Here is a 25597-nt window from a genome sequence, read left to right as displayed (position 1 = left end):
CCTGCATAAATAAAATATGCAATGATTTTAAAATGTTAATAAAATAATTCAAAAGCAGCTTAGCAAGTCCAAAAAGAGCATAGACTAACAAATACAGGGGAGGATCAACTAAGGAGTGTCTAAGAATGGAGACAAACTGTGCTTACTTATATTGCTCTCCCAGCAATCAATTTAATAATAATGGCGTTATTATGCGAACATATTTATGTTGTGTACATGTAAGTGTGATAGCTATAGCTCCACTTAAATTATTTCTATAATAGTATGCATGTTGATAAAATTTGGCAGCATACAGTAGTTGTCTTTCTATTGAGTAATATCTACCCCAGGCAAAAAGTCTATGAACATTTTTTCAAGTGATCCTAAAAAGTTGGCATACGTAGAGTATACACATCAGAAGAAAATCTACATTCTTTCCTAGGTTCCATGTTTGCTCAGAGGAAATGTTAAGACAAGATAACAAGAATCCAGAAATATCAAACGCAACAACTGATAAAGATTGCCCAGGTATAGCCACTTATTTTTTTACTTGAAAACTTTTTATCTGTGTGCCTATAACAGAATGTGATGTAATGTAAAAACAATGTTTCTCAGAAATAATATACAGTAAAACCTTTAATTGCGAGCATAATTTGTTCCGGAAACATGCTTGTAATCCAAAGCACTCTTATTTTAAAGCAAATTTCCCCATAAGAAATAATGGAAACTCAGATGATTTGTTCCACAACCATTTATTCATAAGTCCTTCAGTTTATAGTCCATTTAAAAAGAATATAGGAATGTAATAGGTTGTGTAACCATAAAATGTCCACCCACAAATGGCAACCTCCACAAGGGGATTAGAAGCAAAATCCAGCATGAGCCACAGAGTATAAAAGAGAAGAGAGGCGCCTCTAAGTGTAGCAATATGGTTACATTTAATGAAGGTTCAACATTTAGCAACTCACATGGTTGATGATTAAAAAAGTCACATCTAAGAATGCAGGCATCCGGGGTAAAGCCGTCCACATAGACCATCCTACTCACCACCGGCTTTTACCGCTGTCAGTCTGCAATCGTGACCAGGAAGACTACTCTGGAGTAGAGTCATATGAAATTGAGGCTTGAAGCACCCGTGGAGCGCAGTGTGGAAGGGATAACGTTGATGGCGATGGTGGTGCAGAGGATGGTCTATGTGGACAGCTTTTAATCATAAGCCATGTAAGTTGCTAAATGTATCTTCATTAAATAGGGGCACATCTCTTCTTTTTTATACTCAGTTGTGACGTGACGCTACTTGTATATCAAGACATCTCTTGTTTATCAAATCAAAATTTATTAAAAAAAAATTTGCTTGTCTTGCAAATGCTCTGAAACCAAGTTACTCCCAATCCAAGGTTTTACTGTATTTCATATTTATTTTCTCTATCAATTAGCAAATATGTACCAGTTTTTAAATAGGGAATTAGTAAGGGAATGCACATTTCTTTATAAGTTTGTTATAGTGAAGTGTACCAATAACCAACTCACACTGCACCCCAATACACTCTGCATACCTCATGCTATATACCTCCAACACATACACATGCAGCATACACCATGCACCACTTTACACTCAGCACTGCATGTGCTTCAATACACTCAGCAGATGGTACAATTTACAATGATTATCTTAAAGACTACCTCTACCATGTGCTCTGCTACAGAGCATACCCCCTATATACACACTGTAGCAAAAAGCCTAAATGCACACCACAGAATGCACCCTATATGCACCAAGCACACTGCAGAATGCACCCCAAAGACACATCAAAAATCTAAGAACGTACCCCAGTAGCTTAAGCACACAGGGGGAGTTTTTCTAAAACTGGTGCACACATAATCTGGTGCAGCTAAGCATAATAACCTTCTTACTTTAGCTTGTTTAGTTAAGAGTTGACAATAAAACCTAGAAGATGATTGGTTATTATGCTTCACTGCACCAGATTCTGTGTGCACCAGTTTTAGTAAATCCCCCTCACTGTGTTTTGCACCACAGGATGCTCGACACTTCGTACTATGCACATTTTTAGTCAGCAGATTGCACTATGCACTACATTACACTTAGCACTCCACACTTCAGCATTTCACATCAAGCACCTTGTTACAATCAGAAGACCACATATTCCACTTAGCCTAACCTGCCATGCATTCTGTTACAGACAACAGTAGGCGTAACTATAGGGATCGCAGGAGTAAATTGCGATCCAGCTCCATGCTTCAGGGGGCCCCTGCGGCTCCCCTGTCAGATTTGTCTACTTCATGATAGGATGGGCGGCATGGAGGAGTGGCTTATAGAAGAACTGATCCCCTCTATTATCCTCCTGGCTTCTGCAGCCTCTGAATGCCTGCGGGAGGGAGAGGAGGAGAAGCCGGCTTTCAGTGGCTCTAGGAGCCAGGAGGATAATGGCCAGGATGGGTTCTTCTAGAAGCCGCTCCGCAGCGATTCCCTTCCTATCCAGCCTGGTGCCCTGATCCACTGACACTGAGGGGTCATCGGTCTGCCTCTCAGCTCTGCCCCCCTCCGACTTCGGCTCGGAAAGGCCAGCGAGAGAAATCTTAATCTCAAGGCAGCTGGTGAGTATCCTGAAGCTTGATAGTAGAGATACACTTCACCTATACCCTCACTCCTTCACCCAGTGAGTGCAAAAATGACTACTTACCAGATATATCGGACCCCTTGATTATAGGGGCTCACATAAGCGGTGATCTCTCTCCACCAATCAAAATGGGATGATAATCCATAAATATCCTTCCGTATTTAGATATACATAGTGGATTAAATGGGTCACTCTCCCTTTCTATATGAGGTATATTTCCCGTTTTTTAAAACATTGGGACCGAAGATATGTAGAGAGAAAGCAGGTAAGCAGTCATTTTTGCACTCACTGGGTGAAGGAGTGAAGGTGAAGGTGAAGTGTATCTCTACTATCAAGCTTCAGGATACTCACCAGCTGCCTTGAGATTAAGATATCTCTCGCTGGCCTTTTCTGCACTAGAGACTTTATTTGTTTAATATATATGCACTATTTCACCTTTTGCACGGAATTTCACTTTGTATGGTTAATTTAAATTAGCACTTATACTGCATATTTATCTAATTTATGTATGTGATTTGGTTGAGCGCCGTACCCCCCTTACAAGTTATCATTCACGTTTTTACGTTTTACGTTGCTGCTCACTGTTGGAAACCACTTTTTTCCACATATATATTATTGTTCACATACACTAATAATTAATTAATTTTATACCAATCACTATTATACATATTTTAATTTATTATCCTTTAGCGCAGGATTTTTGGTGATTAACACCAAATTTTTCCAATATACACTTCAAAACCCCACTCTGATGCTTTAATGCTTTTATACAGCAATACTTGATAACTAGTGCATGTATCGACATGTATCATCCATAGAAATGAAGGTTTTTTTCTTCAGCACTTGGCACACTAGGTCATTAACAACACTGAACCTACACATTTAGCAATGTATTAAGAAGCACAGAGAACTTCAGTTTCCCTCTGCTTATGAGACACTTTTAGGTAAAATAAAGCTGCGGAGCCACGCTAAATATCACTCAAAAACTTTGTTGTTAACGTAACATTTTTCAGATATTTATTTGTAAAAGAATGTGAAAACCATTTATCATTTTCCCTTCACTTGACAATTATGTGCCACTTTGTGTTGGTCTATCACATAAAATCCCAATAAAATACATTTACGTTTTTGGTTGTAACATGACAAAATGTGGAACATTTCAAAGGGTATGAATACTTTTTTAAGGGACTGTACCAGATTACGGCCAATGGCCAAGGTGATTCAAACACATGTCACCTATAAAATACTCTTTACTTCCTCTATGGGTAAATATACTATAGCCACTGCACTTCGGAAGCCATGGTCAGAGTGGTATGACAAAGCCTTACCTACTTGTTAGTATAGCCAAATATAAATTAAATTACGCTGACTTTTCCATGTATAGTGTAAGAATTTTGACTGTGTTTTCAGCCTTTTTTTTTTTTGTTTTTCTGTTTTCTTCTTATGTATTTGACTGTACCTCTTTTGTCTATATTGTTTGTCAATGACTTTTCCAGGCATAATGTTTTGTGAATGATAAAAACTTCTTAATAATAAAGAAATATTGAAACTAAAATACGTACTGTATGCATGACCTTCCCCAAGTCAATATATATTTACATAAGTTTATAAAGTGACAATACTCTTTGACATGATTTACATTAGGCTGACTAAATTTGCATGTATAAAAAAAAACTGTATAGTGCATGTCATTTTCTTCAACAAGTAGAAGGGAAGTCCTTTTTCTTTGTCTTTTGCCTATGTACAAGGCCAAAGGGAGTTACTGCCGGACTGTACTAACAGTGCTGCTCTATGATTTCATTGCATTACTAAAGGTGTCAGAACAATTTATAATGAGCTTACTTACTGCCTGTGTGCCCATTAGTGCTGCATGGCCAGTCCCCAAGAATAACTCATCTTTGTATGAAGTTCATGTGCTGTATGACACCCCTATAATATTAATTGCTCACAAAAATCTAGGGTCATCACCTTGTCCCATTCTTTGATTGCTTAAGGCCCGTACACACGATAAGAAAATCTGAAGGGAAATTTCGTCCGACGACCGATCTGCCGATTTTCGGATTGTTAGTATGGTGCTTTCGACAGGCAACTCCGACTTTTCGGCTGACAAAATCCTGATGTGCAGGCTATAAAATTTTTGTTGTCCGTAATACAAAGTCCGATTTTAGTCTCATTAGTACAGATTTCGACGGAAAAAATCTTAAGAGCAAGACTAGGCATGCTCAGAGACGAAAGAACACATACAAAGCAATCCAACACATGACTTTACTTCTGAAGTAGAATTCTGTCGTACAGGAAAATTCGTATGAAAATAACCTCTTCACTTTCCACATCAAACTAGCATGCCACAAAAAACGTACGACAGATCGTTCGATAATCTGATCGTGTGTACGGGGCTTTAGCCTCAGAAATGACGGCAAACCCCACGCATGACCATCAGCAATGGCTAACCTTATCCTGTATAAAAGTTAGAGATTGTAGCAACCAATTATTTGTGGACTGTAATGCTGTAAGCAACATGAAGAAAGCTTTATCTCTAACTGGTTACAAGCTCCATTTTGTAATCAGTAAATCTGTAAACTGAAAAATGTACTTTTCAGCATACAGGCAGTCCCCGACTTACGAACATCCGAGTTGCGAACGACTCCTACTTACGAATGGGGCCCCGTGACGAACGACTCCTACTTACGAACGGGGGCGTGACGAACGACTCCTACTTACGAACGGTGGCGGCGCCCGCGTGACGTCACTGCTGGCTTCTTCCGGCTTCTTCTCGCTCCTGTGCTGGATAGCATCCATCTTAGTGCCGGCCACATTGCACGCTGCATGTACTACATGTACTGATTGCCCCACACTGCCCAGAAGCATCCCACTGCACAGGCAGACGCTGGTGGAACTGTCTGGAAACTAGTGAGATTACATTACTCTGTATTGGGAGCAGGACCACTGTATTGTACTTGTACTTCTAGCTATGTTGAATGTAACTATCCTTCTGGGTCTCTTTTAGCCTTTTAGTTTTGGCTAGTACAGTACTGTATGGTGTGGGGTTAGAGCCACAATGAGGTTTGTACTGCTGTCTGTATCCTTATGATTTTTTTGGGCTGGAGTTACACTTAAAAAAGCACATGTTCTGACTTACAAACAAATTCGACTTAAGAACAAACCTACAGTCCCTATTGTGTTCGTAACCCGGGGACCGCCTGTATATTTAAGTCCACAGTTTATCTGTTGGCATATACAGTATTTTTAGATTTTGTCGTGTAGTAGTTTTTTTGCTATGTTCATCCTAAATATTTTTTTTAACTTGATTGAAATTTAAGATTAACTAATGTCTCTGTAGAGTTTGATCTCAAGAAAGATGAAGAGTTGATTGTGAAGGAGATGGAGGAAGCAAAGGACACGGTAAAGCAATTGCAGGATATTTTACAAAAATTGTATCATTCAGAAGAAGGTAAGTATGACTTGTTCTTTAAAGTTACAGTAATATGACCTAAAACTTTTTAGAATAACGGCAGTGCTGATGTGGTGCGTGCAAGTACTTGTATTAAGATTCAGATCAATCCTATGGATCTGCCTTAATCCCAGGCCTGGGCCTTTTTATGGGATCTTGGCTTTTGCCAAAGTTGAGATTAGGTCTGCCCCCTCCTGATGCAAATGTAGGAACTCCAATCAAATATGAGGGTTACATTTTTCTTTGGAAACACAATTTAATTTAAATTAACACCTATTACTGCTTACCACCCTAGTCCATTTGTTTTGTCCTGCCACCTCCTATCTCATTTGCTTGGATAGCTTAAAGCTGCTATACACTAATAGATTTTTGTATAAATGTTCATACGAAAAATCACATCAGTACATTCGATAATGCCATCAAAGACTTTACAAACTTTGTTCCAGAGTACTTTGAAATCAATGGAATTTTCCCCAAACAAAAACCTTATTTACGGTTAGAATTTCTTATGTTAGAGAAAATTTACTATCCTGCTCCTTTGATATTTTTACTGCTGTTAAAAACGAATGTCAATTTGACCCCATTACCTATTAGAAAAAGGAATATTCCAGAAATTTTCAAACCAAATTCTATTGGTATATGGCATTAGTGTAACACTAACAAGATCAGAGGTCATAACTTTACAAACAATGCCAGGACTGCAGGCTGTGAGGATGAAAAAAGACAGTTTGTCATTGTGTGGATACACCTATACCTGACCCAAGAGCAACAGGGCAAACTTTCTCACTGTATTGCTAGCCAGAGATGTATAGTAACTAAGTAGAACTACTTCACTACTGTACTTAAGTACCGAAAGGCGGTATCTGTACTTTCCTAGAGTAGAATTTTTTTCTCCTACTTCCACTTTTACTTCACTACATTTTTTCAATGATTTCAATACTTCTACTCCGATATTTTTTTTTGTGTGCTGCATAGTTACTCGTTACTATTATAAAAATTACAACTGCCAGAACAGTAGATGGCAGGTTTCATGAAGCTCAAAACATGTGTATTATCAGCGCATACAAAAATAAAAGCTACTGTATGTATAAATAAAAGCTGCATTTGAAATAAAAAACAATATGATGTTCAAACTTTTGACTTCTTTCTTTAATAACTACATAACACAGTACTTGTACTTTTACTTTTAGTACTCGAGTAGCAATTTTTTTTTCAAAACTACTGGTACTTTTACTTTCAGTAGTTGAGTAGCAAATTTTTTAAAAAAACTACTTGCAATACTTAAGTACAAAAAATGTTGAATAGTTTAGTACTTCTACTCAAGTCACTTTTTGATCGAGCACTTGTACTTTTACTCAAGTATGGGTTTCGAGTACTTTATACAACTCTGTTGCTAGCAGTTTGATTTTAGCCAAACAGACGTAAGCTGGTCATACAATTTTAAAGTACAGTAAAACCTTGGTTTGAGAGTAACTTGGTTTGAGAGCGCTTTGCAAGACAAGCACATTTTTTAAATAAATTTTGACTTGATATACAAGCGATGTCTTGATATACAAGTAGCGTCATGTATAAAAAAAGGAGAGGAGCCTCTAAAGTGTAGCAATATGGTTACATTTAATGAAGGTTCAATATTTAGCAACTCACATGGTTGATGATTAAAATAGGCACATCTAAGTATGCAGGCATCTTGGGTAAAGCTGTCCACATAGACCACCCTCTGCACAGCCATCTTCATTATCCCTTCCCCGCTGCACTCCACGAGTGATTCAAAGCCTCACTTTCAGATCACTCTACTGCAGGCTATTCTTCCCAGTTATGATTGCAGACTGACAGTGGTGAAAGCTGGTGGTTCAGAAGATGGTCTCTGTGGACAGCTTTACCCCGGATGCCTGCATACCTAGGTGTGCCTATTTTAATCATCAACCATGTGAGTTGCTAAATGTTGAACCTTTATTAAATGTAACCATATTGCTACACTCTCATCTCTCTTATATTCTGTAGCTCTGCTAGATTTTGCTTCTAATCCCCTTGGGAAGGCTGCATATTGTGGATGGACATTTTATGGTTACACAATTTATCACATTGCTATAATCTTTGTATATAGACTATAAACTGAAGGACTTGTGGAACGAATCATCTGAGTTTCTATTATTTTTTATGGGGAAATTCGCTTTGATATAAGACTGCTTTGGATTACAAGCATGTTTCCAGAACGAATTATGCTCGCAATCCAAGGTTTTACTGTATAACTAAAGGCAAAACTTTTTTATTTTTTTTTAGTTTTGGAAATAGTGGAGCAGAATTAGAACACCTGTCAGGTTTTTTTTATTGGTGTCTGTGCCCTGTTGGGCAGATCCCCCCTCTCAATTTGTCTGTTTACCATTATCATCAAAAGTAAAAGTAAAAGAAAATCCCAAATTGTGGGTTGTTCCCAGAAAAGTAATAGAGAAGAAATCTTCCAATGGGGACCTTATTTCTGGTGACCTGATGGGGACCAGGGGATTACCTTAATTTGTGGGGATTTCCTCTCACTTCCTGTTTTGCTTATGGGACAGGAAGTGAAAGTAAATCTCCCCAACGGGATACAGGTTGCAAAAAAAAAATGACAGGGGTTATAACCCTTTCTTACTCGAATTTAAAAAAAAAAAAAGTTTTTCGTATTGAGCAATCTGTGCAGCCCTCAGGTTGAACTAAATTAATCTATTAGTGTATGGTCAGCTTTAGGAAACACAAACTAAATGTATAGATAAATACATAGGGCTTGATTTACTAAAATTGGAGAGTGCAAAATCTGGTGCAGCTCTGCATAGAAACCAATCATCTTCCTTTTTTTTTTTTTTGTCAAAGCATAATTGGACAAGCTGAAGTTAAAAGATGATTGGCTACCATGCACAGCTGCACCAGATTGCACAATCTTCAGTTTAAGAAAATCAACCCTATAGTACACTATTTCACCACTAAAAAATGCACAGATTGTGAAGGAGTAGCAGCAAGATAGATTCAGCTGGATGGCACTGACAAACAGGGCCGTTCTGTTAAATCTTTTATTTTGGGGGCTTCTGACTGTCAGTAGCATGATCTAATAGTGGCTGTGTGTTGTCTGTGATGGCTATCCTGCTCTAAGCCACAGTCTTTATGACTGGTGTGGATATTACTATCTTCTCTCTCCACTTGACATTGGAGCAGGCGATATGAAGGGGACACACTTGTAAAGGGAAAGGCACATAGTATATGACTGTGAGTGTTTGGGAACCAGGATTGGATCTTTACCTATTTCAGGCTATTGCTTCCAGTAAACACTAATGATTCCTATTATTTGCCACCCCTCCCTCCACTTGAGTGGCATGCTATAAGGCTGAATTGGAGGGCTGGATAATTATTACTATTACTTAAGTTGACTGGTGATTAGGATACCTGACACCTTCCGGCTCAGTGGAGAAGTATTGTCTTATTTCCCTCTTATTGTTCTGGATACAACTGCTTTGAGATACATTACTATAGTGACACCAGCACCTGCCCAGGGATATTGCTTCACCCGCCTCTAACTAATATGGAATGCTGGTCTTGCCTTCGGTCTCTTTGGCCCTGAGGAAGCCCCAAGTGCGAAACGCGTCGGCATACCGGGGACCGCTAGACTGCACTCCATTTGTAACCATGGTCATCTACGTGGTATTTCTGTATCACACTTGATATGGAGCACTTTATCTTTTAATGTACATGTTCAATTTTAATTTGTGGACCAATAAAATGTTGTTTTTACTACCTATTGTACTTCATTCGTAGACAACCCCTTTTGGCCTTTTTCAAAGTCCCGCTTTTTTTCTCTATGTTTTTGTTTTGTATGCACAATTTGGGATGATGGCCATATAATCACGGTATTCTTTCCACTTGACACTCTTCTCTCTCCACTTTGCTCCACACCATGCCGTCATTATGCATTTCATTTATAAATAGGAGTCTATTGCTTACATCAGAATGTTCGCTACATAATGCTACAGAAAATACTCAGTAATAGGAAGAGAGGCCAGTTACATCACTTTGACAGGTCATATGACCAGGCACTTAACCCACCAGCAATTGTTTTCCATTTATAAAAAAGAATGACATTTTGCTTGATTCAGAGTGTGAAACTCTAAACAGGTTTTTTGTTTTTTAAGCGGTTTAAACACTGTAAGGCCTCATGCACACTGAGTGTTTGCCCAGTTCTCCTAAACCCCTTTTCCATGGCAATAGAAAAGCAGCAAAAAAGTGTGCTTAAAGCCAGATTTTTGTGAATGCATTCAGGCATTGTCAAGCGCCTGGCAGTTAATTAATTTATTTGGACATAAAAATAATTTAATTTGGCCATTAAAATGAATTAACGCTCAAGCACTAAATGCACCTTTTCTGAAAAAATGCTGCTGCTCCTGAATGCACTGTCAGTGTTTTTTTTCTGCCTCTAAATGCCCCTGCCTCTAAATGCCTGTAAATGCCTATAATGTGCATGGACACATAGGCTAACATTTAGAGGAAGAAAAAAAAAAAGCCAGCGTCAATAAGGCCTAAAGCCTGATACACACCATTAACTCTGGTCAGGGCCGCTGTACTAAAAATGCGATGTTAGTACAGAAATCCGAACACTCCAGTCAGCACTCTCAGCCATTGGGTGAGAGCGCTGATCAAGAGCCAGTCGGCTGTTGATTTTCCAGCATGCACGTCCAACAGAAATCTTCTTTACTGGGTACACAGATTATTCACGTTATCAATGCCCCCAATGAGAGTACACAATAAAATCACTGCTAGAGTTACAAAGTCACATTTAGGCTTGGTTCACACTGATGCAACATAGGATCCGCTTTGTGAGACCCCAGATCGGATGACATGTGAAATTCAATGTTTCCCTATGAGAGCTGTCTTAACTGATACTACACAAGTCTGATTAATCTTGGAAAAGGTTCCTACACTACTTTGCTTGGACTTTGATGCAACTTCAATGCCACAGAGTGTAGAAAGTCACATCAATGTTGTATCAAAGTCGGACTCCAAAGTTGCACAGAAAGTCGCGCGACTTTGGAGTCAGGCTAGTATGAACTGAGCCTCACCCATTGTATGGCTAGAATTTTATCATCATGATACAGGTTGTAATCTAACACTGGACAACCTGTAGAGGTCACTCAGTCTCCAAAGGGCTTTGTACACATTTTACAGATTCACACAGGTTGGGTTTGTTATTTCTTCAATCATTATTCCAAAACTATAGCTTTGCCATAGTGACCATAATACAAAAAAGGAAGCATCTAGTAACTTGGTATTTCAGAAAGAAAATTAATTTACCTTTTCAGTATACATTTTTATGTCTAAATAACCTAATTTTAGAAAGTTGGACAAATATCACATGGTTATTAGGCAACTAAAGGAAGAATTTTATGGAAATGAATTTGTAATATAATATTGGGTTTCCAGCAACAATTACATTATTCCAGTCAAGTAGTATAGTATTGTCATATTGTATTTTTTCGTTTTGATGCATTGCAACCTTTCTTCACAGACTATCATTTCTTTGTGTTTTATATAGATACTAACAACTATCCTGTAACAGAAGAGGCTGCTGAGGACATTGTAAGCTCAGAAGAATGGTTAAAAAAATTTGGCTTGAAGCCACAGAAGCTCCTCTTTTATGATGCCCTAGCAGATTGTGCCTTTCGCCATAGTGATGGTGTTGTGGATATTAAGACCAAACCAGAGGATGAGTCTGTGCAAACAGATGCAGTAAGTGTTAATAGTTTAGCTTTAATTTATTCAAGTAGGCTGCATTAACACCTGGCCCTTATATCCACTGGTGACTCCATAGTTGAATCTATGTACCTTGATTCTCAGGTTCACCTGATTTAGCCCTCGCAAGAGGTTCTTTCTAAAGGCCTGTACACACGGGCCGAATATCGGTCAGTATCAGCCGGTTCAACAGAAAAAGGCCTGACATTCCACCAGTGTATACAGCAGCCTGTCTGAAAGAAGCCGGCCTAACGTTTGGCTTCTGTTGAATGGGCTTGCTGGAAAACTAGCAGCCGACCGGCATCAGATCAGCACTCGCAGCCAATGGCCGCAAGCGATGATTGGTGTATTCTGGCGGGATGTCATAAGGAAAGACTTCCTTGCTGCAGCAGGAATAGGCCTTCACAATATGGAGAGCAGGACCAGTTAATATAGTACAGTTGCTAGAACTACCCACTAAAGGGTCCACCATCATCCATTAATGGAAACCTTTTCTGAGAGGAAAATGGAAGCTACCATTGCAGAATTTTCATTATGGAAACACTAAAAAGGTGGGTGTCAGGGCTTACCACTAGTCACTTCAGAAGAATGGCTTGAGATTCTGCAGGCTATTTGAAGCTGCTGCATGCATTTGCAGGTACCTATAGGTGCCTAAACTGTATAGCTGCTGCAATTTTTCTTTATAGACTCTGTAAAGCCAGGGAATCAGCATCAGTAATTCTGAATTTTAAGAAATAAATTAGCAATAGCAACCCCTTTGTTCACTTAGAAATGGGTACTTTAAAGGTGAGTTTAGGCAAATAATACTGTAAAAAATTAAATAATAGTGGACAATATAATATAGGACATAACGTATGTCTATGTAAGTAATCCTCTATATTCAAATCTACAGGAAAACAACATGAAACTGATAAATGCCAAGTACTGTGACCAGTTTGTCCATATACTTTGGAAAGATGGTTCTGTGGTGCATGTGCATATCAGTAAGGAGAAGTACAGATGGTATGAAGAAAAAATTAAAACTGCACTAGACAAGATGGAAAGAAGGTGATATAACAGATCTCTATTACTATTTTTTTAATTTATAGACTTAAATTATATCTATTGACAGCATGTGTGTGTACATGTGATAGAGAAGGTGTGTATTTATAGACTTAAATTATATCTATTGACAGCATGTGTGTGTACATGTGATAGAGCAGGTGTGTAAGTGTGTGTTTTTAATGATTAGGAAATTGTTATTACACTTCACTATGCAACACATTAAAACAAAGGGAAAGTATAAGCTTTTTTTAGAAACTGAATGGGTTTTTATAATATGCTGTTTAGAATAGTTTTCTCTTTTGTTCCCTGACAGACACAGCTCCATGCCTTCTAGACCATTGGGCTTATGCTGCTCTCTATTCAGGAGTAGGACTAGGCGGAAACCTTTTTGGTTTTGGCAGTCCCAGGGGGTATACCATCACTTCATACTATAGGACTTCAGTTTTTTCTGCCTAGTCAGGAGTAAGGACCTGGCTCTCTGCTGGGATCTGCGGTCCTGGCATTTTTTTCCTTTTTAAATACATTTTTTAACTTTTTTCTTTATTATTTTTGTTCCTGTGTGTACTACAATCAACCTGTTCCTGTGTGAATTACAATCAAACTGTTCCTGTGTGAACTGCAATCAATAGCTGGACTGGGCAACGCACTGGATATCCTAGATCCTTACGGTCTTCCCAGTCTAGCCTGCTAGCGCGACTCTACTATTAGCTCCGCACATGGTTGGCCACGACATGGTCTCTTCACCCGGAGGTGTTTCTTTAATTATGCCTTCAGTGCTGGTCCCCCGATGTGGACCTGTTGGCCTCTTGTTTCAACAGGAAGGTGCAGAGGTTCATGTCAAGGTCTCGGGATCCTCTGGCAGACGACACAGACGCCCTGGTGGCTCCTTGGGGTTAATATCAACTGATTTATGCCTTTCCTCCTATACAACTTCTGTCGAGACTGCTACACAGAATCGAGGTAGAAGGGATTCCAGTCATTCTGGTGGCTCTAGACTGGCCTCGGCGGTCTTGGTACGCAGGCCTGGTAAGGTTGGTAGCAGACGTACCTTGGAAACATCCTCTCAGGGAAGATCTTCTATCTCAGGGACCAATCTTTCATCTTGCTTTACAGTCGCTGGCTTTAATGGCTTGGCTATTGAAAGCCAGGTGCTGAATGACAGGGGGTTGTCGGAGTCCGTGATTCCTACGCTGTTACAAGCTAGGAAATCTACTTCTAGGAAGGTTTATCATAGAGTTTGGAAAGCGTACATTACTTGGTGTGAGTCTCGGGGGGGTTTCTCTTCGTTCCTTTGCTGTGTCTCGCCTGTTGGATTTTCTACAACTGGGTATATATCAACGTTTGGGTCTGGGCACCATCAAGGGCCAGATTTCCACTTTGGCTATATTTTTCCAAAGGCCGTTGGCGGCGAAGTCCTTGGTTCACACTTTTGAGCAGAGAGTTCGCCATCTGGCTCCTCCAGTGCTATCCCTGATGGAATCTCAATTTGGTACTGTCCGTGCTTTAAAAGCCTCCCTTTGAAAATACTGTAGAACTTCCTCTGCTCACTCTGTCATAGTGGCCTTTTTAGTCGCTATTATTTCCGCACGTAGGGTGTCAGAGTTGGCTGCGTTGTCCTGTCGGTCGCCTTACCTGGTGATTCATAGGGACAAAGTGGTGTTGCGACCCTGTCAGGCGTTCCTTCCTAAGTTTGTCTTGGGGTTTCATTTAAATAAAGATATTGTGTTACCATCCTTATGTCCTAAACCGAAACATGCTAAGGAAATTGCTTTACATTCCTTGGATGTGGTCAGGGCGATTCGGGTGTACCTGACGGTGACTGAGCCGATTCAGAAATCTGATTCTTTGTTTGTTCTTACTGATGGACCTCGTAAGGGGCAGGCCACTTCTACTTCAACCATTTCCAAGTTGATCAGGCAGATGGTGGTGCAGACCTATTCTATTAAGGGTCTGGTTTCTCCTTTTCTTGTTAAGGCACATTCTACGACGGCGCTCAGTGCCTCCTGAGCCTTCCGTCATCAGGTGTCAGGCGTTCAGGTGTGCAAGGCGGCTACATGGTCGTCTGTACACACATTGACAAAATTATATAAGGTGGATATACTTGCATGTTCTGATGTGGCGTTTGGCCGCAAAGTTTTGCAGGCTGCGGTTGCAGGGGCTTCTGCTTCTTGATGGTGTAATTTTTTCCTGGTGGTGAGTGCTAGTTGTTCCTGGTTGAGCTCCTGTTTTTACCCGGTTTGCTATGTTTAGCCTTGTTAGGAATTCTATGTATTGCTGTGTTTTTCCCATCCCTCATGCTGACACTGCTTTGGGACATCCCAATGGTCTAGAAGACATGGAGCTGTGTCCGTCAGTGAACAAAAGAGAAAACTGGATTTTTGTCTTACCGTAAAAGCCTTTTCAATGAGGTTCACTGACGGACACAGCACCTGACCCTCTGTTGGGTGGAATTATGTGTTCTGACACTGCTTGTTACAAACTGAAGTCCTATAGCAGGAAGTGATGGTATACCCTCTGGGACTGCCTCAGGGGTATAACCAAAAAGGTATCCGCCTAGTCCTACTCCTGAATAGAGAGCAGCATAAGCCCATGGTCTGTCCCTCAGTGAACCTCAGAGAAAAGGATTTAACGGTAAGACAAAAATCCAGTTTTTCTTGCATCGGTGTTGATGTAAAACTATTAAAAAAGGGTAAGAAAACCATCAATTTGAAGTTCTAAATAGCTTAGATTATAATTTGTGCAATGTATTCTTGCTCCTGACTAATGCTGGTCATACACTATACGAAAAATCATTCAAACTCATTTTCGAATAAGGAACAATCATCCGTGAGAGCAAACTATTTTGCCATCATGTAACGACCGAATTTTGATCGATAATCGTTCAAAGGACATGAATTATCAGTTTTTCATTTGTTTTGTCACATATGCCTAGTGCAAATAGTTCAGACGAGAAACACATTAGGCTTTCAATTTATCGTTCGTTGGGCAGACATTTTCCAAGCTTTTCCTTTGTTTTTTTTGGCTAAATATTGTTACAACCGATTATCGATTTATGCCCATTAACTGGCCCGAAAAACAAACGAACTGTCCAAATTACAGATTTTCGAACGATTTTTCGTCTAGTGTAAGGGCACCATAAATCTGGTCACAGACTTTATAGTATGGCCAGTATGTCCTACTCAGGGATTAGGTATCTCCAACACATCACATGTGTAAGATAGAGCCAATTGTTAGTCACTAATAGGCAACATTTCAGGGCTCTTACATCTGCTCCTTTCTTAAAGTAGAACTAGTCTTCAGATTTGGTAGTTATTTCTTTTGCATTTGCGCGCTATTCTTTTTTAATATACATGTCTTTTGGTTCATAGCTGCAGCAGCTTTAGAAATACATGGGTATGCTCCCCCAAATTTTTTGCCTGTTTATTATGTATTCGGTCTGACCAGACTATAGAGGTTGAGCAACCCTCCCCACCCCCCCACACACACCTGTACTCAATCAGTGTCCACCATCAAGTGGATATAGGAGGAGTCCCCTGTAGTGCATTTTCACATCCTTCCCAGCAAGGAGTATTATCTCCAAGGGTTAGAAAGGCTGGATTCATCTCTTTTTCATGGATAGTGTAGGACCCACTGATAATGGGGTACTTTGACGCAGTAGTGGGCTTGAGCACGATATGGCCATATGGTGGGACCAAACCCCCATTTTTATTTATGGATTGTCTTCAGATTTGGTAGTTATTTCTTTTGCATTTGCGCGCTATTCTTTTTTAATATAAAGTAGAACTATAGGCAAAAGTTTTTTTCTAATTTTGGATAGAGTAAAAGAGGGTTATACCCCAGTCAGATTTATTTTTTACCATCTTTTGTCCCATTTGGGGGATTTCCCTTCAATTCCTGTGCCATAGTCACAACAGAAAATGTGAGGAAATCCCTCTAAAGTTGTCACTAGGGTCAATAAAACAATGTCCCCATTGGATGATTTCCCCTCTATTCCTGTTCTGGTTACATGGTGAAACAGAACAAACAGGGAGGGTGAATCTTCGTATCATGGGGGATAGCACAGACAGCAATAAACACTTGACAGGTTGGAAAAAAAAAATAAACACTTGACAGGTTTTCTAATCCCTAATTTTCAAAATTAAAAAAAAGTTTTGACTTTTGTTATATTTTATGGAGCACAGTCTAAAGCAGTTATTCTTTACTATGGTCCCGTGGGACCTTAGGGTATCACCAGAGGTGGCTAGGGGGACTTGAACAGTTGCTCACATTTTATGATTTATATATAGTTCTAGAGCCACCATGTCTTGGCAAAACTAATTGCATGACACTAACGATCTTTTTAGTTGTCTGTAAGGCTGGCAATTGTAACCACCATAGAAAGGGGGGCATTCTTCCCACTGGCCTCCAAGGTAAGGGGCATTTTAACCACTGACCCCCAATTAATTGATTTTACAAGTGGTTCCTGGAGACAAGAAAATTATTTTAAGGGTTATAATGGAACAGAAAGGTTGAGAACGGTTGGTCCAAAGTGTACTGCTTAAACGTGTCTGTCATGCTGCAAAGATTACTTGGGCAGGAAGGAAATTGACTCCTTAGTTCTACTGGTATGCTGAAATTTCCCATAGACATTGGATTGCAGTTTGATATCTCAGGGGTTATTGAGAAGCACAGTTTGCCAACCCCTTTCTCTTATGAGCTTGGTGGACCAAGGAAAATACTCTGGAGGGCAACACTGTCCAACATATTCAGGCGGTTTGCATTTTTTGTCTACAATCAGCATATAGAGATAGCAATAATAACAGTAAGATGTTGTCATTCTTGATAATGGAAAACATAATTGTAATTCATGCCACTGAAAATACTTCTATATATACAATATAGGCTTATTACAATGCTTTATGCTTACATGTGAATTAATACCCCTTACAAGCGCAGTAGTTTATTATTATGGTTAAAATGAACCTGTGCCTAGACTATGAAAACAATATTATAATATATAAATTCTATATAAACATATTTGGAACAAGCAGTTAAAGCTATTTAAAACAATCCCTTTTTTCACCTATGTAGCTACAGTATAGACATTGTGAAAAAAAAAAAAAGACCAGTTGCTATAGCAGTAGCGGAACTTCCATCAACCAGCGAGATAGGTATACAAGCAGGTCATCCTGGTGGATGACGCAAGCTCACCTGAGGTGTGGGGTCTAAGCACTAACCGGTGTACAGCATAAAAAAAAAAAAAACAAAATGGCGCTGTGCTCCTATATGAAGTCATAATGTGTTACTTTCTCTTTAAGTTATAATAATACACACAATAGAAAATACCACTATGTTAAAATTAATATATTTACGTAACAAAACCTGTTATTATAATGCACTATATTATTATATTTACTGTATGTGATAAAGAAAACTCATAACAAGTTCATAAGAAACATGAATCATTTCATGAGGAGTTCATATGTAGCATGAAATTCAGATTCCCAGCCACTTGTGAACAGTATGTAGAGATCCTTACCCTTAAGCCACCACTTGTGCAAAAATAACAACACCACGTATCTGTGAAATTCCTCCACCGGATATGGCCTCACCTTAAGGTTGTGACCAACAAATAGTCAATATATACGCCTTTCCCCCTCTTGGGGGATTGTAAGGATGTTTTAATGGCATATACACCTCCAGTTATTATCTCATCTCCTTCATTTTTCCTCCTCATTTCCACCCATCCACCACTGAAACTGGGGACTGTAACCACTATGAAGATGTTCCAATTAACAGATATCTCCAGGTTCTTGTTTCCTTTCCTCTGTTTTCCCTCTCTACGTTCCGCTTTCCTGGAGAAAAAAAGGAATAAATTTGTTATGTGTATATATATTCATTTTCACATGGTGTTATTTTCTTTTGTGTTTATTATTACTACTTAAAGAGATAGTAACACATTATATCTTCACATAGGAGCGCGGCACCATTTTGTTTTGTTTTTTATGCTGTACACACAATTTATAGGAGGGTGTTTGGTGTGAGTGATCCACAAAAATTTCAACATTTTATTGTCTATTTTATACAATTTTTTGAACTGATTTAAATATAACAGCGTGCAAGTACACATAATATTTGACTAACAGGTGTTTACCAGAGCTCCTGATGGTGGAGATGGACTTAGCTGTGTGTTATTACCAGGTCATGGTCCTCAGGATCTTCCCACCAGAAAGTGAGCAAGCCGGGGTGCAAAAGCAGATATAGCAGGTAAGGATCAAACAGAAGCATAGTCAGTAAACAAGCCAAAGGTCAGTAACGGATAGTTGCAGGTTGGGATCAGGCAAAATCTGGCAAACAGGAAGTGCAGAGACATGGCTTAAATCCAGAAGTTCCTGGAAGGAGCAAAGAGTTCAAGGTTCAGCAGAAGTCAAGGCACAAGGCAGGGTTGACCAATGGATCAGACATGGCACTGTCTAGCATCTCAGGTAGATCAGTGGGAAGAGGCATTTCCAGCCACAGCAGAGGTCCCAAGTTCAAATGCAGGCCCTGACACATCCCCAATTCACACATTTAGCATCGGGTGCTGCGTATATACACCTTTTTTACACATCATGCTATGCAAGTAGGAAAACCCATTTCTTTTTTGCAGCTTGCAGCTTTTTTAGCTTTGTGTGTTTTGTAACTGTGCATTTTCTGCATTTGTTACCAGTTCTCACCTGCACAAAAGGGTGCTTGTTGTTTGATGTATTTGGATAGCAATTAACAATGAATGACACTGCATATGTGACAAATATGTGCTACACTAGCGTGAACGCAGGCTTAATTTACTAACAGTTTAAATTAACTCTCAGCTGTTTTATGGATAGCAGATCTTGGCTGACTGAAAGCGTTCCAATCTAAACAAGTACAAGCTGTTTCTAAACTGTTATAAAACAAACAGAAAAAAGTACTTTAGAGTGCTTGTAAACCCTTACATATACCCAGTGAAGTGACTGGCTTCAGGTGATACACAGATATTAAATCCTACTACATAAGTTGCACCTGTTTATCTGTAGCCCTCTCTTCTCTACATCTGTTTAAAGTGCTGAATTATAAAGTTTGTCTGAGAGTTCATAAAAAAGGATGTGGAGAGCTGACGTTACATTCCCTTCACACAAAGACACACCCCCTTCACACAGCACACAGGAACATATCTGAATCAGCTGGAGGTCCCTCCCCTGTCACCTTTTTTCTCTTGGCATCAGGACAACTTGTCAGAAGCGATTCATGCTGATAGCAGATGAATGAAGCAGCAGACAGAAATGACACTCAGGGGTTGATCTAATGATGTCAAATTTACTATGCACTTTTAAAAGTGCAGTTGCACTCTGCAAGAGAAGTTGCTTCACAGCTTAGTAACTGAGAGAGAGCTCTGCTGGCTTCCATCGTCCAATCATGTGCAAGCAAAAATGCTGTTTTTTTTTTCCTTGCATGCAATTGGTTGTTCTTTGTAAAGTGAAGCTTTACCTCATTTACTAAGCTCGGGGGCAACTGCAACTTGCAGAGTGCAACTGCACCTTCAAAGTGCACCATCTTTTTGCCTTTCGGAAATCAGATTGAGACATTGAGACAAGAGCATACTATAGAAGGATATGCTTTGTTCATATGTCATGCCTGGGGTTTACAAGCACTTTAAAGGGTAACTCAACTTTCATGGGAAAAAAATAATATAGCATATTCAATCGTGACACAAGTCAGAATGTAATTATTAAAATTACCTTTCCTTTTCAATATGCAGGGTTCTCATTTTCTGTAAAATTCAGTGCAATATGGCTACCTGGAGGTGTTCTGCACACAGATGATGTACAGCACGACTCCCAGATATGACATTTCCTTTTTGTGTGATTGGCTTACTGATTTTCCCAGAAGTCTGCACTTTGGAGGTTTATGTGTTCCTGCCCAACTTTGGATGATTCTACTCCTTCTGTTTAATGAAAAAATATCACACTAAAAGTTGGATCAGACTTTTAATGGCTGTGGCAGGTGCATTGTCCTTTCATGAGTAATAAAAAAAAAAAACGTAGGTTGTTTATCACTTCAGCATCTATCAAAAAACGGAATATCAGCCCTACATGACAGTGACTCCCTCAGATTAATTTCCCATCGGGGACATGGTTTATATGTTATGCCATTTTTGCATGGAATTCCTCTGGGTGCTGCAGTTGCACTAAGAAAGCAAAGCAGCACTGGTAAATGAAATAGTTTCTATCAAGACTGCGCCATATCTGTGTGTGTATTTGTGTGAGATTCATCAGGAAGGGGACATTAGACTGTAGGCTCATTTGGTGTCAGGGAACAATATAAAGATACTTATAGGATGTACACTGTAAATCCACTTTGTTTTATCACAAAGGGTTTTTACATATTTTTCTTTATTAGACTAAAGTGGCTTCAGAAAGGAAGTAGAGAGCTGTTTGGAACTATACTTGAGGAACAAGTCTATATTCTCATTGACACTTCCCATTCCATGAAGGACAAGCTGTTTTTGGTGAAGGAAAAAATATTTCAGCTTATGCAGGTAAAGCATAGTGCCTATCAATATCACAGACAAGCACATGGGAGAAAAACAGATGCTGGGTAGCGTTGGGCTTGGGCGTGTTCAGATCGAGCCTGCCAGGAAGTCGGCACTGCACACCGCCAATCATAGGCAGCATGTGTATGTGCAGCTGCCAGTCGGAAATGCCTCACTGCCTATGATTGGTGGTGTGCGGTGACGGCTTCCTGGTGGGCTCAATCCGAACACACCCAAGCCCATTGCTAATGCTGGGTAGCTTCACAACGGTATATTGGCTAAACTCAACGAAGAATGCCCTTTATAAACAGTAACATTGGCTACACTTATAGAGGCATTTGTATAAATGTCCACACTTGTAGGCTCATTCATGTGCCTATATTCAAGTCAGTAATTTGGCCTGACCTCTCCATACTTGTAGCTAAACTCAGGATGCAGACCCTTCTGATACAGTTGATTGACCTATACCCATAGTTCAGATTGATGTCACAGGAGTGGTTCGCATATTAAAATATGATTTTGTGCACAATAAAGGATCATTTTATATGTAAAATCTTTTTTTTTCTTTACTTGCCTGTGTTTAAAGTTTGTATATTAAACCTGGAAAATTTATTTAGTAATTGACAGGCAGTAGGAATTGGTGGTCTAAGACTTTTGCTTTGAATTGCTGCCAAGGTATTAAAGATGAATTCCAGCTATGGTATATTTTTACATAGTTACATTGGTCCAGCTTGGACCAATGTAACTTTGTATATACTATAGCTGGAGAATACAACTGGCCTGTTGTAGTCTGAACACAGGAGGTTGGCTGCTCAGCACAGGTGCCATTCAGAGAATGCTTTGCTTTTTATGAAATAATGTAAAGTATTCTCTGATTGGACAAGGTGGAGATTGTAATATCACCACTCCGCCTCTACCTTCAATCAGAGAAAGCTTTGCATTCATTCAGAAAATGCAAAGCATTCTCTTATTGGTGCCCATACAGAGTGCCCAACCTCCTGTGTTCATAATATAGCAGGCCAGCCACTCTGCATAGGACCTGGAAGTATTTGAGGATTCACTGGAGTAGCAGTGTTTACTTCATTGATTTCCAGGTTCAGAGGGCATTGGCCAGATACGGTATATACATACAGTAGTTACATTGGTTCAAGGTGTACCAATGTAACCATAGATAAAATATCCATATTTGTAATTCTTCTTTAAAAATATACCCTTTTAATTCACATCAATTACCTACTCTATAGCTAAAAACGCTTCCATATTTTACAATTATATTCTTGGTAAATTGTTCCTAACAGGAGCAACTTAAACACAAAAAGATGTTCAACTTTGTAAAGTTTGATTCCAAAGTAGAGGCTTGGAGAACAAAGCTAGCAGAGGTTAATGAAGAACATCTGAAGGAAGCTTCTCACTGGATTAAGGAATTGCAGGTAATGTAGATTTTTTTATGAATAGTCTCAATTGCACATTCAGAACTTGTAATACTTGTACTACAGTGGGGTGAAACTTCTGGACCTCCCCTGTAAGGAAAAGAGACACAGGGAAACAGATGAACTCTACTTTGTTTCAGATACTGTGTAAAAATGTAATTATATCAAAAAATATTTTTTTTAACATGCTTAAAGACATTTTTAAATAAAGCTTTATCATTTTCAGTAATTTACCAGAAGGGCACAGGAATTCTTACATTGACAGAATATAATGTCACCTACAGAAAAAATGGACACTGGCACCAAAACAAAAGTTGGCCAGTACAGGAAAACCCTACTCACAACCATCATGTTTTTTTGCTGTTGCCCTTTTGCTGTTATTGGTTCAGAGCTGGGGCAGTTTTCTTGTCCCTTGCATATTAAATCATTGCTATGTGTATCTAGAAGACATTTGATGTATTATGGTTTACTTTGTTTGGTAATGGGGATATTTGCTTCAGAAACAACTGTAGCTGAATGGCCATTTGGAAAGAAGTTACAATTTCTCCTTTAGTTTGTAACCTTGCTTACACTTTATGTATTTTACAAGTTGGCCAAATGGGGAAAACCTCCTTTTTATTACTGCTTGGGCTTACTAGCGGAAGTTTTTATTTTTCCACCATCCACCTTCTTCCTAGCTATTGACTACGCAGCTTTATTCTGGAGATCGCATGTGCACATGAACATGCAGGATCACTAGTGAATGCATTTAATTGTGTGTACTGTATGCTATACATTAATAAATCAAGAACTGGTCTTTGTGGCTCAGTGATATGGCTGTAGTCTCTCACAATAGTTTTACAGCAGTTTTTGGTCTGCTCAGCTTCCAAAATTTTGATTTATTTGGTAGCTTTTGTTTGTCCAACACATTATGGTTGAACAGCCGTTGCATGTTACAATAAAATTTTTCTGGGCTTAGAGAATAGAGTATCCAACTACACTGATTTTAACTTACCACAATCAGAGCATCTGGTTTTAAAGTCTCTTCTGGTCAACTGCAAAGCTTGTGTTGATTGTGTGAAGCGATCTATCCACTATTGATTGGACAAATAACTCTCATTTTTTGCTGTTGTGTGATTCCCCACATGCGTGGGCACCTTGGTTAAGGTGTTGGACTTTGGCATTCTTGTATTTGAAGCATTTGTACTGCATGTTTTTCAAAGGATGTCTCTTCAATTAGTTTCTAGATACCATTTATCTAGGAGGCTACAGGCAGCAAGAGCATTCATCTTCCTCAGTGGAAAAAGCCTAAGTCCTCCCTCTCTCTGAATGGTAAGAAACCTCCAGTTTCTTGTCGATACCTTCCAAGCCTGGTTTCCAGTCTGGCTGCAAGGTCTGGCACTCAAGATCTCCCATCCCTAGAAAAGCCTTCCTCTGCATGAAGATGAACATTGTTAACCTTAACACTTGGACAACTTGCATCTCTGATGCTTTGGTGCAGGCAGTGGTATCACTTCTTGATTCAGACTTGGTATAGTGAGTCTTCCTCTTCATTCTCTTGTGACTCAGAAGGATCTGAATCTGGTTCCCTCTGTGATACAGAAACTATTTGAATACATTACAGACATTCCTCTCTCTGTTCGCACCCATAGGGTATTACTTTTGGTCCTAACCTCTGTAATGTGGGTAGATGCTATGGTGACTCCATAAGGCAGGAAATCCTCATCTACTGTATGTCTTTCCTCCCCTGAAATGTCTTTCTCATCTGCTACTCAGGATCAAGTTGGAGGGCGTACCAGTAATCCTCATTGCTATTGACTGCTAAATATGTATATGGTACACTGATCTGGTAAAAATACTGGCTGACTCTCCATGGCCCCTACCAGATCATTCTTCTGTTTCAAGGACCAATTTACCATCCTGTTTCACCATTGCTGGCATTTGTTTTTTTTTTTGGCTGCTTTTGGATGCCCCGAATGTGAAAGACTTCCTGTGACTCTCAATATATGAGAGTACTAATCATTAAATCCTTTTTTTTTTTTTGGAGTCTATTGAGGGACATTGGTCCCACCCCTCTGTGTTTCTAATCATGCTAACCAATGCATGCTGGCAGGAGGAGGGGTCATCCTGGGTAGGCCTACCATATTTTTCATTTACCAGGGTCCAAACCTCCTGTAAGTGGCAGTATAACCCAACTGTGAAAGACTTTCTGGATCCTGAAATAGATTCCAAGAAATGATTTTACAGTGAGTGTAAAAACCCTATTTCTTTCTGTCATCTAAATGGGCTCTCAATTCACCAGACATCCTAAAAGACCCTTTAATCATTGATTTAATAATACTATGTACAATATTATGTGAATGATAAAATACCCAAAATGCATGCAACAAGCAATACAAAGCCTGGTCAGTTGAACTGATACAACACCATGGCTTTTACTAGTAATTTTTTCTGTATGTTTTAATGCATAATTTTAAAAATTTTTTTTAGAGATTTGTTTTTTGTAGCACATATAGAGACTACTGTATTTTATGTGCTAGTTCTGCATGAGTTGAGTATATAAACCTTAGACTTAATTTCATAACAACATACCTAGATGTGCAGGCCTCATCTTTTTTGTATATCCTCCAAAGAAGCATTTAATATTGAAATACAAAGGAACAATGTTTAATGTTTTAGAAAATCATCAAAACAGGTGTTCTCTAGCAGGCTGGAAACAGTGGTCCATTTAACCCTACATAGAAAGCAGACTGGTCAGGCGGACATTATCTTTCTGAAAATATGACAGAGAAAA

At 39.2% G+C, this 25597-nt stretch overlaps 1 protein-coding gene across 1 annotated transcript in view; it reads left to right on the top strand.

Annotated features, from left to right (window-relative positions):
• Positions 1–25597, top strand: part of VWA3B (von Willebrand factor A domain containing 3B) — a gene marked incomplete at its 3' end in the record, with an annotated part of 264070 nt that overhangs the window by 56079 nt on the left and 182394 nt on the right. The window contains exons 6-11 of the mRNA XM_082245271.1: positions 422–507; positions 5959–6069; positions 11624–11817; positions 12713–12867; positions 21262–21400; positions 22693–22824. Coding sequence (XP_082101397.1) covers positions 422–507; positions 5959–6069; positions 11624–11817; positions 12713–12867; positions 21262–21400; positions 22693–22824 — 817 coding nt within the window. The remainder of the gene's footprint in view (positions 1–421; positions 508–5958; positions 6070–11623; positions 11818–12712; positions 12868–21261; positions 21401–22692; positions 22825–25597) is intronic.

This window comes from Pelophylax lessonae (genome assembly GCF_965119305.1).
Source record: "Pelophylax lessonae genome assembly, chromosome: 2".
NCBI lineage: Eukaryota > Metazoa > Chordata > Amphibia > Anura > Ranidae > Pelophylax > Pelophylax lessonae.
The sequence above is the reverse complement of the archived record's forward strand: the minus strand, read 5'-3'. Positions and strand labels throughout refer to the sequence as shown.